Source organism: Lolium perenne, chromosome 2, assembly GCF_019359855.2.
Source record: "Lolium perenne isolate Kyuss_39 chromosome 2, Kyuss_2.0, whole genome shotgun sequence".
NCBI lineage: Eukaryota > Viridiplantae > Streptophyta > Magnoliopsida > Poales > Poaceae > Lolium > Lolium perenne.
This window is the reverse complement of record NC_067245.2, coordinates 310,559,490-310,576,583: the sequence shown is the minus strand read 5'-3', so window position 1 is coordinate 310,576,583 and position 17,094 is coordinate 310,559,490. Positions and strand designations below refer to the sequence as shown.

General features: G+C 47.1%; 1 protein-coding gene across 1 annotated transcript; it reads right to left on the bottom strand.

Moving 5' to 3' along the window:
• Positions 1-8,635: 8,635 nt before the first annotated feature.
• Positions 8,636-9,441, bottom strand: LOC139835877 (uncharacterized). The gene is made up of 2 exons (XM_071825768.1): positions 8,858-9,441; positions 8,636-8,798 (listed from the first exon to the last, which is right to left on the bottom strand). The coding sequence occupies exons 1-2, from the start codon at positions 9,439-9,441 to the stop codon at positions 8,636-8,638; spliced, it is 747 nt and encodes a 248-aa protein (XP_071681869.1).
• Positions 9,442-17,094: the final 7,653 nt, after the last annotated feature.

Genomic DNA, 17,094 nt, shown 5'->3' with positions numbered 1-17,094 from the left:
GAGGGAAACTTGCCGCTGTGCGCATCACACCTTCCTCTTGGGGTTCCCAACGGACGTGCCAACCACACGCATCAGAACCCCCTCGTCAATTGGCGCCGTCTGTGGGAAACCTGCTAGTTCAAGGCACTTCATCGGCTATTCCGATCATGTCGGCTACACCTTCGTCGGCACTGCCATCACCATCGACTCCATCATCGCCGATCTCGGGAGGCTCGATCTGCTTCGGGTCCTTCGAGTTCACCCCTCACGACTTCGCGTCATGTTCGGCCTTCTCAGGCCTGCACGGCGGGATGGACATGACGTTCGGGAGCATCCACCTCAACATCAGCGCTGGTGGTGTTCTGCGGCTCCCGAACCCAACCACTTTGGGCCCAGCAACAGCCGCGGCTTCATCGGCAGCCACTTCCACCGCTTCGTCGCCGACCACGGCTGATCTATCGGCTGCTACTTCACCAACTCCTACGTCACCGACTTCGGCTTCGACCTCGCCGTCATCATCATCACGCTGCACTTGGTCCGCTATGTCCGTGGGTTCTGATGACTCTGAGTCGTCAGATCTGACGTCGTACTACTGCCTTGACTGTGATGCCAGCCATGAGCTTGGTTCGGATGCTCCTCCCTTCGTGTGCGGTATCAAGTACTCCTCCGACGAAGAAAGCATCGGCAAACACAATGACACCATCCCCTTAACCAACACAGTTGATCCACCACCAAGTCTGCGTCATCATCAACCCTGGAGCAGGAGCTGAAATTTCTACGGGCGAACACACACCACGCGCCAACATCGGGCGGCGGCAAGATGGCGAAGCTAGCGGCTGCAACGCCAATACCACTTTCTCTGTCTCCAGGGAAGAGTGGGCTGCAGCCCGCAATGCCGTGGTCAACAACACCAGCCTCCCTATCGGTGTATCAGTAGGCACCCTCAACGCCTACCATGCTATCCACGAAAAGAACCGCTCTCGATTAGCCAAGGAAAAAGCTGAGCTTGATCGACGGCGTCAGGCAGCCGATCTATCAAGAGAACGACGAAGGGGGCTATCTTACCTCGGGAGCGCCTCTAAAAGCAACCAGGCCCCCGGTAGGTATCGTCCATGCATCCCATGCCACTCGGAGGCAGAAGCAAGAGAAATCACATCGAACCTCACCAACTCCTTCATGACAATGGATTCAGCGGGCATCCTCAGGCCCAAAACAGTCGAAGGGGCAACCGCGAACCTCGCAGCTTACTTGCTCAATAACCAGCCAACACCTGACGATCCGATGGCGCCAGTTCATCGGGTCGCCTTGGAAAGTCTTGGGATCACCGGCGATAAGCTTACACCTAGGAAGGAAAAATCCTCACATCACGGCAGCGGCTCTCGACACCGTTCTTCCTCCAAAGACGCTCGCGACGATATCACACAGAGCAAAATCGACAAGGCTCACCGTCGGCGTGCTGCACGTGCTAGTTTTGATAGTGACGATTCTGAAGAAACTCAAGAACACAATGGCGAACTTCGTGGCGCTGATTGCCCGAGCCATAAGATTCGGGAGGCGATGCCGCCGAAGAGGTTCAAGCAAACGCCTACTGATGCTACCAAATATGACGGTCAACAGAAGCCGAGATCATGGATAGACGACTACCTGCAGACTGTAATCGTGCACAAGGGAAACCAAGTGGCGGCGATGCAATGTCTACAACTATACCTCAAGGACTCAGCACGGGCATGGCTGAGAGGCTGCCATATGGATCCATCGGATCCTGGGAAGATTTAGTCGATACTTTCATCAAAAACTTTCAAGCCACATACAAGAGACCTATCGGGATCGAAGAAATACGCCAATGTCACCAGAAGCCGGAGGAGTCGATGTGCTCACGCTTCACTAAACTCCTGAACGCTGTCGAAGATGTCTCCGTCGATAGAGCGGTTGACGCATTCAGCGATGGCATCCGACGAGAATCCTACATCGAAGAACTCGGTCACAAGAAGCCGAAAACTATTACTAAACTAATGGAGATTGCCAACAGCTGGGCCGATGGCGAAGATCACGTACGAAAGTTGCGCCCGTGTACCGACGACGATGAAGACGATCGGAAGCATCCAAACGACTCAAGCAGCCGATGAGATCATCGCAAGAAGAGGAGAGATCGCGGGTACGAAACGTTTGGCGATACTAACATTGTTGCAGCAGGTTATGCTGATCAATGAGATGATCGACATGATGATCGGCGCAGTGAACGATGTGATGATCATCGGGATAATAATCGCGGTGGGTCTGGAGGCAGCCGAAGTAACTGGAGGGATTGCCCTCCACGGGTACCTGAAGTGCCGTTTGCGGAGCAACTAAACGCTCCTTGTTACATACACACGTACATTGACCCAAAGGACAACGTCAAAAAGTCGAGCTATCTACTCAGGGACTGCTGACAGTTTCTTGACCTCCAGAAATTTTACGAATCAGCCAAAGGGCAGGCATACCCAATGATACAGGCGCAACCCCCTAACCCGCCACCTGCACCACAGCACCAAGTTCAGCAAGTTCAGCCTCGTGCACCAAACGAAGCATTCCCCCCACCTCGGGGACAGATGAGCATGATCCATAAAATTGGCATCTCTAGGAGAGAATTGAAGAAGCTTACACAAGAAATCAATCTCGCAGAAGTCAACATGGCGAACGTTACTGAATACTTTGGCTGGTCTGAGCAAAGCGTCCTATTCAGCAGAGCCGACCACCCGATGTCTGTCCCAAGCCAGGTCACTTTGTGCTAGTACTCGAAGCACAGATTGGTGGATTCAACATGAGCAAAGTCTTCATGGACAGAGGTAGCGGATTGAACCTTCTATTCGCAAGCATGATGAAGGCGATGGGCATCACACCCAATATACTACAGGAATCTGACAAGGGTTTTCATGGAATTATCCCGACCCTGCCAGCATATCCTCTCGGCAAGCTCTCTTCGGATGTTGTCTTCGGCAAACCCAATAACTTCAGGAAGGAAAGACTCGAGTTTGAAGTAGTGAATTGGGAATCACAGTACCATGCTATCCTTGGGAGGCTAGCATATGCCAAATTCATGGCAGTGCCTCATTACGCATACTTAAAACTCAAGATGCTAGGCAACAATGGAACCACTATCACTGTCCATGGAAGTTTTTCACGTTCAGACAATTACGACAGCGAGTTTCAAAAGATCGCCTCCAAGTTCGAAGTAAAGCAGGAGATCAAGACACTAGCTATACTTCCCAACAAGCCCTCTGTCAATGATCGAGCATCCAAACCCGATGAAATTGACGAAAGCAAGAAGATGAGGAAGCAGCCAGATGATACTTCATCAGTCAATCCTTTGCTAGTTGACCCTACCGCATCAACGGAAGCTATCAAAGCATCAGAAGACCCTCCTCTTACTTAAAAAGACGAGAGGCAGCAACATCTCTATCTTTAGGACAATTTACTCTTTCGTTCAATAAGGCTTATTCAGCCATAGCAGGTTAGCATACTCTTCGTTTGCAGTTTATCAATAAAGTTCAAGTTCATCCATGCAAGTATTATTCTATTCAGTAGGATGCACCCCAACTTATTCGGGGCGCCTGACAAATCTTCGGATTCTTCAGAGAACATCGTACCCACGATACTTATTTCGAAAATATCCTTATAGTATCAATGCAGTAAGCATACCCGAAAATACTCGGGCGCTGTAGACGATAAATTTTATCTCAAGAATTCATCAACGCATGCATCGTATTCGCGGTAGAAAAGCACCACAAGGCCACCAAGCAAGATTACTACAACATATCATTTTTACGATAAAAGTACACAAAGTTCCGCCAAGCTTTATGCCCCCCTCTAAAAAAGAGAGTGTTCGGGTGCGGCCATCAATTACAATTGCATACAAATAACGGCCCACGTCAGTATATCGTTCTTATGATACCTGAGCTACGAAGCCCCTCGTGCACATGGTTCCCTCGATGACTCGGGGGCTGCTGCCGATACAACTCAATTATAATACATACGACTCCGCAAAAACATATTGTGATTTCTATGGGGCCGTCGAGCTTGCAACATGAACTGATCACTCAAAAGTTGCCGCCGACAATATACAAACCACAAAACATCGTATTTACGATACTCGAAAAACGAGTCCGCCAAACATGCGACACAACTGAAGACTCAAGGATCGCCATCGGTGTTTGAAGACACTTTTGCGAAAAACAATATTTCAAATACATCGTTCTTACGATAAACTTCTATTGGCAGCAAGGCTCGCTCTTCTTCATGGATATTGACATCACCTCTACTTAAAAAGGAAGTATAGGTTCGACAAATAAATTACATCGTTCTCTAGATGTCTACAAAAGCACCCGAACATTCAGGAGAGACTAAAGAAGGAATATTTTCGCCAAATACATACAAAAATTATACCAGCTATACAAATACTCAGTGTTTTGACTACTCGTTTGGCACTTCGGCTCCATGGTTTGCTTCGGAGCTCACTTCTAATCTATCAACTATAATTGAAGCAGGGCGCCTGACAACTGAACAGTACGGGCATACGTTGCCATTAGAGTTAACAATCAACTCCAAGTCAAGAGAAGGGTGTTGAGCCAATACAAACGCAAAAGCTGTTTCAGCAGCAGCTAGAAGCTGACTTCGCACCAGAGCCCAAACATTAGAAGTGTCAATGTTTAGGCTGGAACGATACCCTCGTCCGGTATCGGTTGCGTGTTTATATAGCACAGGAAAAACCCCTGGCGTGGCATGTACAATACGTAAGGATCGGTGTACTACACCGTATGCCAATACGTAACAACTCTAACAGCCCCCCTTAATCTAAACCTTGGAAAGGTTGAGATTACGCTTAAACTCATCTAGTTTCTTAACAGAAAGCGCTTTAGTAAAACCATCTGCAACTTGATCCTTACTAGAAATAAAACTAATAGCTAGCTGATTCTTAGCAACTCTTTCTCTAACAAAGTGAAAGTCTATTTCTATATGCTTAGTACGAGCATGAAACACTGGATTAACAGATAAGTAGGTAGCACCTAGATTGTCACACCAAAGCCTTGGTTTTTGCTTCAACTTAACTCCAAGTTCTGCAAGAAGAGCTTCTACCCAAATCAACTCAGCTGTAGCATTTGCAAGAGACTTATATTCAGCCTCAGTACTAGACCGAGACACTGTATCTTGTTTTCTAGCACTCCAAGAAACCAAATTAGGTCCAACAAATATGGCAAATCCGCCTGTGGAGCGCCGATCATCGAGGCAACCTGCCCAATCTGCATCTGAAAAAGCACTAAGAAGAGTTGATGAAGATGCTGTAAAAGTTATTCCAAGTTTCATTGTATCCTTCACATATCTAAGAATTCTTTTCACAGCTGACCAATGTTCAGTGGTTGGCGCATGAAGATATTGACACACTTTGTTGACAGAGAAGGACAAATCTGGTCGTGTCAAGGTTAGATACTGTAAGGCTCCAACTATGCTCCTGTACTGAGACGAATCTTCAGAGCCAAGAGGTGTACCAGCTGTCAGAGATAATTGTTCAGATGATGACAATGGTGTAGGTGCCGGTTTACATGCAACCATGCCGACTTTAGTAAGGATATCAGTAGCATACTTTTCTTGTGTTAACAACAAACCATTTGGTGTCTTCTTGACTTCAATACCAAGAAAGTAATGTAAGTCACCTAGATCTTTAATAGCAAAATTCTCATTGAGACTTCGAAGAAGAACAGAAATAGCATCATCAGAAGAACTTGTGACTATGATGTCATCCACATATATCAACAGAAATATGACTATGCCTGACTTGGTATAGAGAAATAATGAGGTGTCTGCTCTGGAGGGTGTAAAACCAAGAGTGCACAGTTTAGAACTTAACCTTGAGTACCAGGCACGAGGAGCTTGTTTCAATCCATATAATGCTTTGTCCAATTTGCAAATATAATGCGGAGCATGAGGGTCTTCAAAACCTGGGGGTTGTTTCATGTAAACCTCCTCTTCAAGAACACCATGAAGAAACGCGTTCTTGACATCTAGCTGCCTTAACTTCCACCCTCGAGAAACAGAAATAGCCAAAACAGTTCGAATGGTAGCAATTTTAACCACTGGACTGAAAGTGTCCTCATAGTCAATACCATACCTTTGCTTAAATCCTTTTGCAACTAACCTTGCTTTGTATCTGTCAACTGTCCCATCTGCCCTCCTTTTAATGCGATAGACCCACTTACAATCAATCAAATTTTTCTTGGAACTTGGGGGAACAAGGTGCCATGTTTTATTGATCATCAAGGCATCATACTCCTCTTCCATGGCTTTTCTCCAATTTGAGTCATCAAGAGCTTCAGTCAATGTGCAAGGTTCACCTGTAGACGAAAGCATGCCATACCTGACTGTACCATCAGTGTATACTTTTGGTTTTCTTATACCTTGCTGAAGCCGGGTACGAGGAGGCGATGTTAGTGGTATAGGCTGTTCAGGTGGTGCAGCACTTGCACAAGCAGGGTTTTCGTCCGCAGAAGATTCACCCGCATCAGCTGACGGCGACGGAGAGGCTGTCGACGTGGCGGACGGAGTCGGCGACTCTTCGCGTCCACCAGAGGGCGCCCCCCGCGGAGACTCGGTGACGGGCGGGGGAGAGCCAGTCCTGGCTGACCGCGTGGCAGACGACTCAGGAGTTTGGGCGGGAGATTCTTCCCCGGGCAGCGTGCGTGATTCGGCGGGAGATTCTTCCCCGGGCGGCGTGCGTGATTCGGCGCCAGAGTCAGCGTCAGGATCCTCCTCGGGATCCGACAAAGGCAGAGAATGTTCCTCCTCGTGTCTTGTGCCAGTTCCGTCCGGTTCTGAATCTGTTTCTTCAGTTTCCGTCGCACTTGGAGCACCATTTTCAACACGGTTTTCTTCAGCATTCTCAGGATTCTGCAACACATATGGAACAGGAATAATAGGAGACATATGATCATCAGTGTGTTGTGCAACCCCATGGGAATTTGATGTGAGGGATGTGGGGAGGAGGAGAATTTCTTTCTTGAGGAGAGCACCGGCATTAGGACGAAGTGAAGCAAAAGGGAAAACCTTCTCATCAAAAACAACATCTCGAGAGACATAAACTCGACCAGTGGAAACATCCAAGCATTTTACACCCTTATGAAGAGGACTGTAGCCAATAAAAACACACCTAGTGGAACGAAAAGCAAGTTTGCGTTTATTGTATGGGCGAAGATTAGGCCAACAAGCGCAACCAAAAGTGCGAAGAGCATCATAATTGGGTGTGATATTCAGGAGACATTCAGTTGGACTCTTAAGATCAAGCACTTTGGTAGGAAGAATGTTTATGAGAAATGTGGCGGTAAGAAAGGCTTCATCCCAAAACTTGAGAGGCATGGACGCATTAGCAAGAAGTGAAAGACCAACTTCTACTATGTGGCGATGTTTCCTTTCAGCAGACCCATTTTGTTGATGTGCATGAGGGCAAGAGACATGATGAACAATGCCAATCTTTTGAAAAAGACCATTGAGTTTTTCATATTCACCACCCCAATCAGTTTGCATGGTAACAATTTTCCTGTTAAATTTGCGCTCAACATACTGTTGATAATTGAGAAAAGCTTGATAGACATCAGAACGCTTTTTGAGCAAGTAGATCCAAGTAAATTTACTATAATCATCGATGAAGCTTACATAGTATGCATGTTTCCCAACAGAAAGAGGTGCTGGACCCCATACATCAGAGAACACTTGTTCCAAGGGAACAGCGGATCTACTAGTGGAAACAGGATATGGCAACTGGTGACTCTTGGCAAGTTGACAAGAGTCACATACATAAGGAGTGCTTTCTGGGGTGTAAGCTATATTATTCTTCCTAAGAACTTGTTGAACTATGAATGAAGAGGGATGTCCTAAGCGACGATGCCATGTGGATGAAGACGGCTTTATTGTGAAGTAAGCATGCTTGGAGGATTCACTAGATGTGGGCATCAAGGGGTAGAGACCTCCATAGCAGGGGCCTTTAAACAGGGTTCTTCGTGTTGCCTGATCCTTGATCAAAAAGAAGAAAGGATGAAACTCAATAAAGATGTGATTATCAAGGGTAAACTTGTGAACAGATAACAAATTTTTGGATGCACTAGGAACATGCAATATGTTATTGAGTTGGAATGAGTTATGAGGGGTGCGCAAAACTGAATGACCAATATGACTGATATGCATTCCCGTACCTTCTGCCGTGCGCACACGGTCTTGGCCTTGGTATTTGTCATGTGTAGAGAGCTTGCTCAATTCAGCAGTAATGTGATCAGTTGCACCCGTGTCCGTATACCAATTGGTATCAACACCATATGAAGCAAGATTCGCACCCTTGTCATCACGCTCGCGATCACGATCACGATTGTTCTTCTTATCATCGGAGTAGCGCCACCAGCAGTCACTTGCAGGATGACCATGAATCTTGCAGATTTGACACTCCGTATCAACATAAGGGGTGGGGGCCCGGTCAGACCGCCGGTTGCGACCACGGTCACCACCACCATCACGACGGTCATCACGGCGCCGATCGTCACGGCGGTCATCACGACGCTCGTCACGACGCCGATCATCGCCACGGCGCCAATTGCCGCGGTCATCATCATAGCGACGATTGCCACGGTCACGGTCATCGTCATAGCGGCGCGGAGGCGAGCGGCCACGGTAGCCACCGTCCCCACCACCACGCGGAGGAGACCGAGCACGGTAGCCTCCATCCCCGCCACCACGTGGAGGCGAGCGACCACGTGGGGGAGGAGTGCGTCCGCGCGGGCGATAATCGCGCTTGGCGACATTGGCTGTTGAGGAGAAGGAGTCAGTAGACTCCTCGATGCCATTGCGCAGGTCATAGGCATACAGCTGATCATAGAGCTCATCAAGGGAGGTGCCCGGGTTGCCATTGACGGAGGTGATGAGCGAGTTGTAGTGGCCCTTGTCAGGGCCATTGAGGACATAGCTGATGACCTCATCTTCATCAAGAGACTTGCCAAGAGCGCCCAGCTCATAAGCGAAGCCTTTCATCTTTGTGAAGTACTCATCAGCCGTCAGGGACAGCTTTTTTGTATTGTTCAGCCGATCTCGAAGATGCTGCACTTTGGACCTGGAGGCAGAAGAAAACATGGCAGTGATAGTTTTCCACGCATCGGCGGTGGAGTGTACATCAAGAACATGAGAGAGGATGTCAGGGGACAGCGAATTCAACAGGAACCGAAGCACCTGCTGATCACGTGCGAGCCATGCACTATAGGCTGGGTTGGGAACGGTGATCTTGTTCTTGTCAGCATCTTCAGCATCCAGGGTCTTGGGCGGTGGACGATCAGATCCATCGAGGAGTCCCAAGACATCAGCTCCGCGAAAAGCTGGGTATACCAGAGCCTTCCACGGGAGGTAGTTGTTGCGCGTGAGGGGCTGTGCCGGAGGGTTGCCGAGAGCAGCAGCCATGGCGGCAGCAGTGTTGTTGGACGAGGTCATGATGAAGGCAAACTAGGTTTTGTTTTCTTGGGTTGTAGGAGCGCGGCGGCTGATAAGAGCGGCGGCGATCTGGTCGTGTTTGTAGGCGGCGGCGGCGGCTTGGTAAGCGGTGGCGGCGGCGATCTTGGTCGTGGGTGTAGGGTTTTGGGTCGTGGGAGCGCGGCGGCTGGCAAGAGCGGCGGCGATCTGGTCGTGTTTGTAGGCGGCGGCGGCTTGGTAAGCGGCGGCGGCGGCGATCTTGGTCGTGAGTGTATGTAGCGGCTTGAGCAGCGGCGACAGATTCGTAGGCGGCGGCGGCGGCTAAGGAGCGGCGGCGGCGGCAGGGTCGTAGGCAGCTAGGTCACGAAGGGAGGTGGCTCTGATACCATGTCAATGTTTAGGCTGGAACGATACCCTCGTCCGGTATCGGTTGCGTGTTTATATAGCACAGGAAAAGCCCCTGGCGTGGCATGTACAATACGTAAGGATCGGTGTACTACACCGTATGCCAATACGTAACAACTCTAACAAGAAGCACACCTGAATTTCACCATTAAAGCAGTAAGAGTTGAAGGAGCAGGATCAAGTGGAAACATGGTTTTCCATATCATGGTCAAACCTCCACGGCACTTATCAAAGAAGCTATGCACTTGCTCCACCCGATCTTGAAATTTGGCAATAATTGCAGCCCTGGATCTGCTGGTCCAGATTGTACCATGAGGACGTGAAAGATTAGTCAAAGCATCAATCTTCTGATGCACACGCCTATTTTCTTCCAGTACGTCTAAAGCAACAACTGTTGGAGAAAATGGCAATCAATTCATGAGCAACAAAGCACCCGAAGACATGAAAAAGACGAAGAAGTATCGGATGCTTACAGTTCAAGCTTTCAGTAGCTTTTTGCAGTTCATTTAGCGCATATTGCTCCCCTTTAGTGGCTAATTCACCCTTCTTCTTTATCACTGCCGCCATGGCATGGATACCTAACAAGTCCTTTTGCGAGATATTTTGCTTAGTATCTGCTGCACAAGGCCAGATTCAGTGCCAACTGTAGGAGCCGAAGAACTTTCGGCGAACGGAACAACTGGTACCACCTGCAATAAAACATCGAGTGCACATATTCAGATAATCAAAAGCAATCTTAAAAGACTTCTACTCCCATCGGGAGTGTCGGGCAGAGTAGTGCTGCATTCATAAAAGAAAGTGCTCGCAACATTGCCAGCAGGATTCATTACAAACAAGGCATTTAAAGCCATTTTAAGAGTATCGATGACAAGACAACAACTTCATGGAGCTTGAGTTTGTGTTAAGACGCTTGGAGCAATTTCGACAGTTGTTTGCTTGTTCGCCTCCACCAACTCAAGAAGTTAGCGCGCGCATTTGCACGCCAGTATGCTAAAAGAATTGAGGTCGATAGCTACGCCATCCTTGTCTTTCGGCAACTCCTTCATCAGCAACTCCATGTCGGCCTTGAAGCCATATCCCATCATAAGTTGGAATGCAGGAAGTGCTCCGTAGAGCCGCGAGGTGCATTTCAATACCTCGATGGTTTCGTTGGTGTCGACGGAGAATGCATCCACTAGTTGTTCCAACGTCTTGTTCTAGTTCGCCTTTGGAAAGATCAGGGCAAAAAGCCTTGACAAGGCCGCCTTGTTCTTCTGCAAAAGAGCTTGAACAAGCTCGCTAGAACTAACAGTAAAGGAAATGGCATCGGATACAGAATCGGCTGGAGGCTTGCTTACGTGATTTACTGGTATATCGGCAGCTCCTATAAAGTGAAGACACAAGCAAAAAATCAACATGATTCAAGAAGAAAGGAAGGACGAGGTTGTTAAAGTAAATTACCCATAAGGGCCTCGATGGATTTGCGGAGGCTATCCTCCTTCTCCTTCGACTGTGCCTAAGACTCCACCTTCTCCTTCTCCTCCTTCAGCTTCATTTTTAGCTGGTTCAACTCTTTCTTCAATTTGTCGGCCTCTTGCCGGGCAGCAGCTGCCAGCTTGACCGCTTGATCAAGTTGATCAGATGAAAATTGAGCAGCCTTTTGAAGTCGAGCATTCTCAGATTCGAGCTAGATGAATCGGGGAGGTGAAGTCCTTCACCATCGCTACTGTGACTTGGATGGGCTATGGCACAACACAAGATAAACAGTTATACATTTGAAGCTATCATCAAGGCAGCATTCGACTGCTAGTAGTCAAAAGTAGGCTCAGGGGCAGGTGGGACAAAGACCATCATCAAAAAGAACCAAAAACACCATGACACTTACGTATCCCTCTGGAGCTGAGGACAAGGAAGCAGCTGTCGAAGTAATATCTTTCCCTTTCGTCTGAGCTATCCTTGATGGAGAAGGAGCAACTAGCGTTTCCTTCGATAGAGCTGGCCCTTCGGCTTCAGCTGTCGCCTCTTTGCTAGAGTTGGTCTTTGCCTTCTTCGAGGGTGGAGGAGGTATTTCTCCTTCGTCGCTACGTGAACAAATCTAGGCTACATCAGTAACACGGATGGAAAGATATCGATTATTTCAAAAAAGACAAGAACAAGTGAAAACGCTTACGATTCGAAGAGTAGCTCATCCTCATCGGCAAAGCCGCCTGATGGCCTCTTTAGCGGTTGAGCAGTTGACGCCTCGGGAGCTGCACCAACAAAAGGAATACAATCAGCATCATCATCGTTTTAGCCGCTAGGACTCGACTCCGTTGTATCGGCTAAATCATCTGTGGCTGCTCCCCGACGCTTGACAATGAAGGTCCCTGTATCACCCTCTTCTTCTTCTTCTTTTTCTTCTTCATCTTCGGTGGCCTCACTGTCTTCGGCCACCTCGACGATTTCTTCGACGTCACCTGCTGCCTCGTCATCTTCGGGCTCGTCTCCAGTTTCGGGTGCAGGAGGATGGCACCTTGGAATAGTCGAGGCCTAACAAATCAAAGAAAGGGCAAAGTCAAAATGAATTCTCGGATGAGAAAACCATATCGAATGCGAAAAGCTCCAAGACAATGTGAAGTTACCTCTGCCGGAAGATGACGAAACTCGTATGGATCTTGGAGGGTTACCAAGGAAATGGTATCTTCTTAGCTAAAGTGCGTCAAGCGTCTGACTTCATCCAAGAGCTCCTTTTCCGAAAGTTCGGCAGCATTAATTCGGGTTTTGTCCTTGGAGCCAGTGTACAACCACATCTGATGAGCTCTGGACATCACCGGTTGAATGCAGCACCTCAGGAACAGGGCAGCAACTTCAATACCCGACATTGTTTGGCCACCGGTGTTTTTCAGTTCCAAGACCTTCTCGTATAACTTGTCGGCTACTACCTTTTCTTCGGCAGTCAAAATGTTCTGCCAAGAAACCTTCGGTATCGCCTCCAAGACATCCTCAAATGCTGGCAGATCAGAGCGATGACCAGAAGCTGGGTGGTCCCTAAGATAGAACCACTTCTACCTCCAGCCCTGGACGGATTCTCTCATCAGGAATTTGAAGTAGTTAACTTCCTTCCGAACAACAAAGCCGACCCCTCCTACAACATAGGGCCCGTTGCCCCCACTGTGGCGCTTGACGAAGAATATCTTCTTCCATAAGTCCCAGTGACATGGCTATGCCTAATGGGTATGCCATATATATGTCCCTGGTTTATATCCTTAGGTGTCGAAGGAGATCAAGGCCCATGGACCCGAAGAATTGAAGGCCCATGAAGATGAGAACGCGCGGCTTGAGGAATCCTAGTCAATATAGGAAATATATGTAATAGTATATGGAAAGGTCCAAACCGACCCGATGTATGACTACTTGTATGACACGGAAAGCCTTGGTTTCGCCTCCTATATAAAGGCGAGGCCCAGGGCCGAAAAGAGGATCGATTATTCGTCAAACCCTAAACCACTGTAAACTTTCGAGTTGGACGCCTTTGTTCGTCTGACAACCTTCGAGATCTACTTGCCCTCATACTCCACGAAACCCTAAGTCTACAATCTGTAGGCATTGACGAGTTAAACCCTCGTCAATTGGCGCCGTCTGTGGGGATTTGAGGTAGCAAGGTCCTGATCTCGATGGCATCATCATCATCATCGGCAGCAAGCAACGCGGTGGAAGGAGGTAAACAGATCCAATCTGGTCTTGTCGATTTTGTTCCTCACCCTCCCACCTATTTGCCTGCATATGCCAATCTGGGAGAAGCGATGGACATGACGTTTGGGAGCTTCCGCTTTCTCGTCGGAAGAGAAGGAGCACACCGTTTTTTGGCCCCGATTTTTTCGGAACCGTCAGCGGCCAGCCAGGAGTCTTCGGGATTTTCCACATCATCGAACGATTCAGGCGATGAGAAGACGTCGCCGCTACGTGTCACCAAGCCCGCCGAGAGCGGCAAACTCGCCGATCTGTTCGGCGGGTTCACTTTCGGGTCAACCGCTGAAAACAATCTACTGTGGAGCAATGACTCCAACAACTTCACCAACTTCGACTTCAACAACAAACACTTCATCGACAATGAGGAGGTCTTCATCGATCTAAACGACGGTGTCACCTATCTCGTTCACAACATACAGATGTCATACTCAGCGCCGCGAGGAGGAAACTCGATGATTCAGAATCACGAGCTCGAGGATAGCGCAGACTCCACACGTCACCAGATATACGTGATCACAGCTTTGGGTCGCGAGACAGATGAAGATGCGCAATCGGAGGCTTTCGACTCACTGGGAAATCCCTTTGTCGATCCCTTAGATCTCACCAGAGGAACAGGAAATAAGTATCAAGGACGTGAACCAAGAGAGCAAGTGCAACTCCCCCAAGCTGCATGGGACAGAGCTGCAAGGACAATAAGCGGTGCGGAACCAATGACGGTGCAAGTAGCATCAGAAGAGCTTATTGTGGTGACCCGGCATACCACTGCATGGTGTAGTATGCAAGTCTGATATAACACCAATGAAACACCGTTCCACTAGTATTATATCGCTCAGAGTGGTACAACAGAAACATATGCGGGTCCAAGGCATGTCTATAGAATTACAACATCGACTCTGTTACATAAGATCATCACAGCCTCCTACTTTACAATGAGGTAAAACTGCAGATAAACTCCAGAAGAACAACTCGTAGTCTAGTCTTATCACGAACTCTATTTGTAGAGTATTTCACTAACTACAGAGGCTAAGAATAGACTCTAGCTAAATAGGAGCTAGGTTTAGGAAGCTAGTTTCCTTCTATGGCTAAACTAGGTTTTCTCCTTGTTGGATGTGGTATCTGACTCCTCTGACAGGGTCCTGTCTCTTGAAGTAGTTGTTGACTCCTCGGCCTTCGAGTTGCACTGTAGATCCTTCTTTGATGCCTCCATATCTAAGCAGGGGATTTAAGAGTGGGATGAGTACGAGCGTACTCAACAAGTTCATTATAGGAAAGAGGTGTTTAATGCACTAGCTACAGCATTAGACCAGAAAGTCTAATACCAATGCAGGTTTTCATAATCATTTCTTCAAGAGGTTGCTTTTATTCAGAAGAACTATGTCCGTCAGCCTTCACCGGTTTACTAGAACTTCATGGAGCTCCTTTCCGGCCGCGTTCAGCGATTCCATATCCCGGAACAGGGAGTGACAGGTCACGGTTCTTTACACTCTGCAGAGGTGTGTTGCTTTACCCATAAGAGATCTTAACCTTGGTGCCAACCGAGTCTAGTTCTCGTCCACACTTCCTTTGGTGTGAGGCCCGGTATAAGGTCTAGCCAATCATGTTCCTCCGCTACCTCGAACACCCACCCTTTGTTGCATACCCCGACCCTGGGTCCTCGTCGGTCCTCTTATACCACTTAAGGATGGACCCCGACCACGACAACAGTTTGGGATCGAACCAAACTCCTTCGCCGGTAGCTGCAACCCATCATAGACCGCAATACCGTGGGGACTTTAGGCTTCCCCAGCCCACCGCTTGCACTTCGAGCGACAAGTGTCTACGGACTATGCCGTGGGGACTTAAGGCTTCCCAGCCCACCGCTTGCCCCGAGATACAAGTGTCTACGGTAAAGCGCATCCGTTGATGAACGAGAGGTGGAAACACTTTTGACTATTCCGTCCCACTCCGGATCTTATGGTTAACACGGATATTACGGCACAAGAATCACTGGTGACATTTGTTGTTTAATCCTAGATGGATATAAGCCCGTGCAATGGAACCTCCACCATATCAACACAATCCATGGTTCCATTGCCCACCACATAGTCATATTCATAGTTATGAAAGTAGTGGTTTTGATTTTTGTGCAATAGTGATAACCATAATACTTTGCAAGTAATTTGATAAAAATACTCAAATGACATGAGCAAGTGATGAACTTGCCTTTCTTGACTGCAAGATTATGCAGACAAGGTCTTCGATACGCAATAACTCCAAATTCTGAAATAGCATCATCGTCCGGTAAGGACGATGTTTAAAAGATTGGCAAGGATGCAATAATGCATAAGAATGAGATGCAATCGCTCTAAGCGGGACCTAACCCCGATGATTTAGGATCTGTGAGTTGTAATGATTGGTTCAGGGTGTGTTGCACTTTTAGAGTGATTCACAAACAAGGTTCTTATTCAGGTGTGATTACTTGGTATCATAAACATGTGCTGCAATATGTCATAACAATAGCATTAATAGCACACAACAATAAGATTTGGTGTAATCCTAACATGTAATGAATTAATAGTGGTTGGTTTTAGTACTATATGGCATGGTTAATGATTAATTATCATATACTTCAAAAGTATAACTTTTGAAGAACATGTTCTTTAATAAAGAACAAGTATGATAATTAGGGCTGTGGAGTTCTATGGTTTAATATGGTTTCAACTAGTTCTGGAGTAGATATTAGATGGTTCCTAACAGGGTTGGATTCATTAGCAACTAGGCTTGATTGGTTTTACTTAAGCATAAGCAACTTAAGCAATTAATTATTCCTGGTTGCTATCATGGTTGGTATACCATCTTTGGTAATAGCTGGTTATTGGCTATGGTTTCTATTAGGCATGATTGATGACGATTCTTTATTTACTTCAAAAGAATAACTTTTGAAGAACATACTTCTTAGGTAATAAGAAGTATTACAATTATTGGGGTGGTATCTAGGGTTTACTATTGGATCTACTAAGTAAGGAATGGGGGTTTCCTAAATAGGATGATTAATAATTATCTCACACTAATAGGGTTTAGTGGAGTATGGTTAGGTAATGCAAGATACTGGGCATGGTTGCTATTAGGGTTCATCACCATGGTGTGATGCTAAGTAGGAATGGTTAAGGTTGGTGTTTCAGAAGATAGGATCTAGAGTTGGGTCCTATTTGATCATTTAGGCATGAACACATGTAATGCTAATGTATTAGAGATGGGTCTCTATTATCTTATGAAGGCATGGTAGTTGTTTAGTTGCTACTATGGGGCTAGGAAAATATCATGATCATATGTTCTAACCTAAGTTTAGGTTTAGGAACAATTTAGGGTTCATATGAAGTAGTGGACCTAGGGTTCCTGAAGGGATTAGGGTTTTTAGGGTTCCACATAAAATGATGGAACTATTACTTTATGTATAAAGGAACTAGGGTTTCCTAGTTACTATGTAGTATTTAGGTTAATAACTTCATTATAAGATTGAAGTTATTAATAGATTTGAAATAAAAATAATAT

Bases quoted from the DNA above. Each gene is read 5' to 3' on its own strand.
- LOC139835877 (XM_071825768.1), bottom strand. From the start codon at position 9,441: ATGGCTGCTGCTCTCGGCAACCCTCCGGCACAGCCCCTCACGCGCAAC. The intron at 8,799-8,857 runs GTATGCCTATGA...TCTCCTCAACAG, and splicing joins GATGAGCTCTATGATCAGCT to CCAATGTCGCCAAGCGCGAT.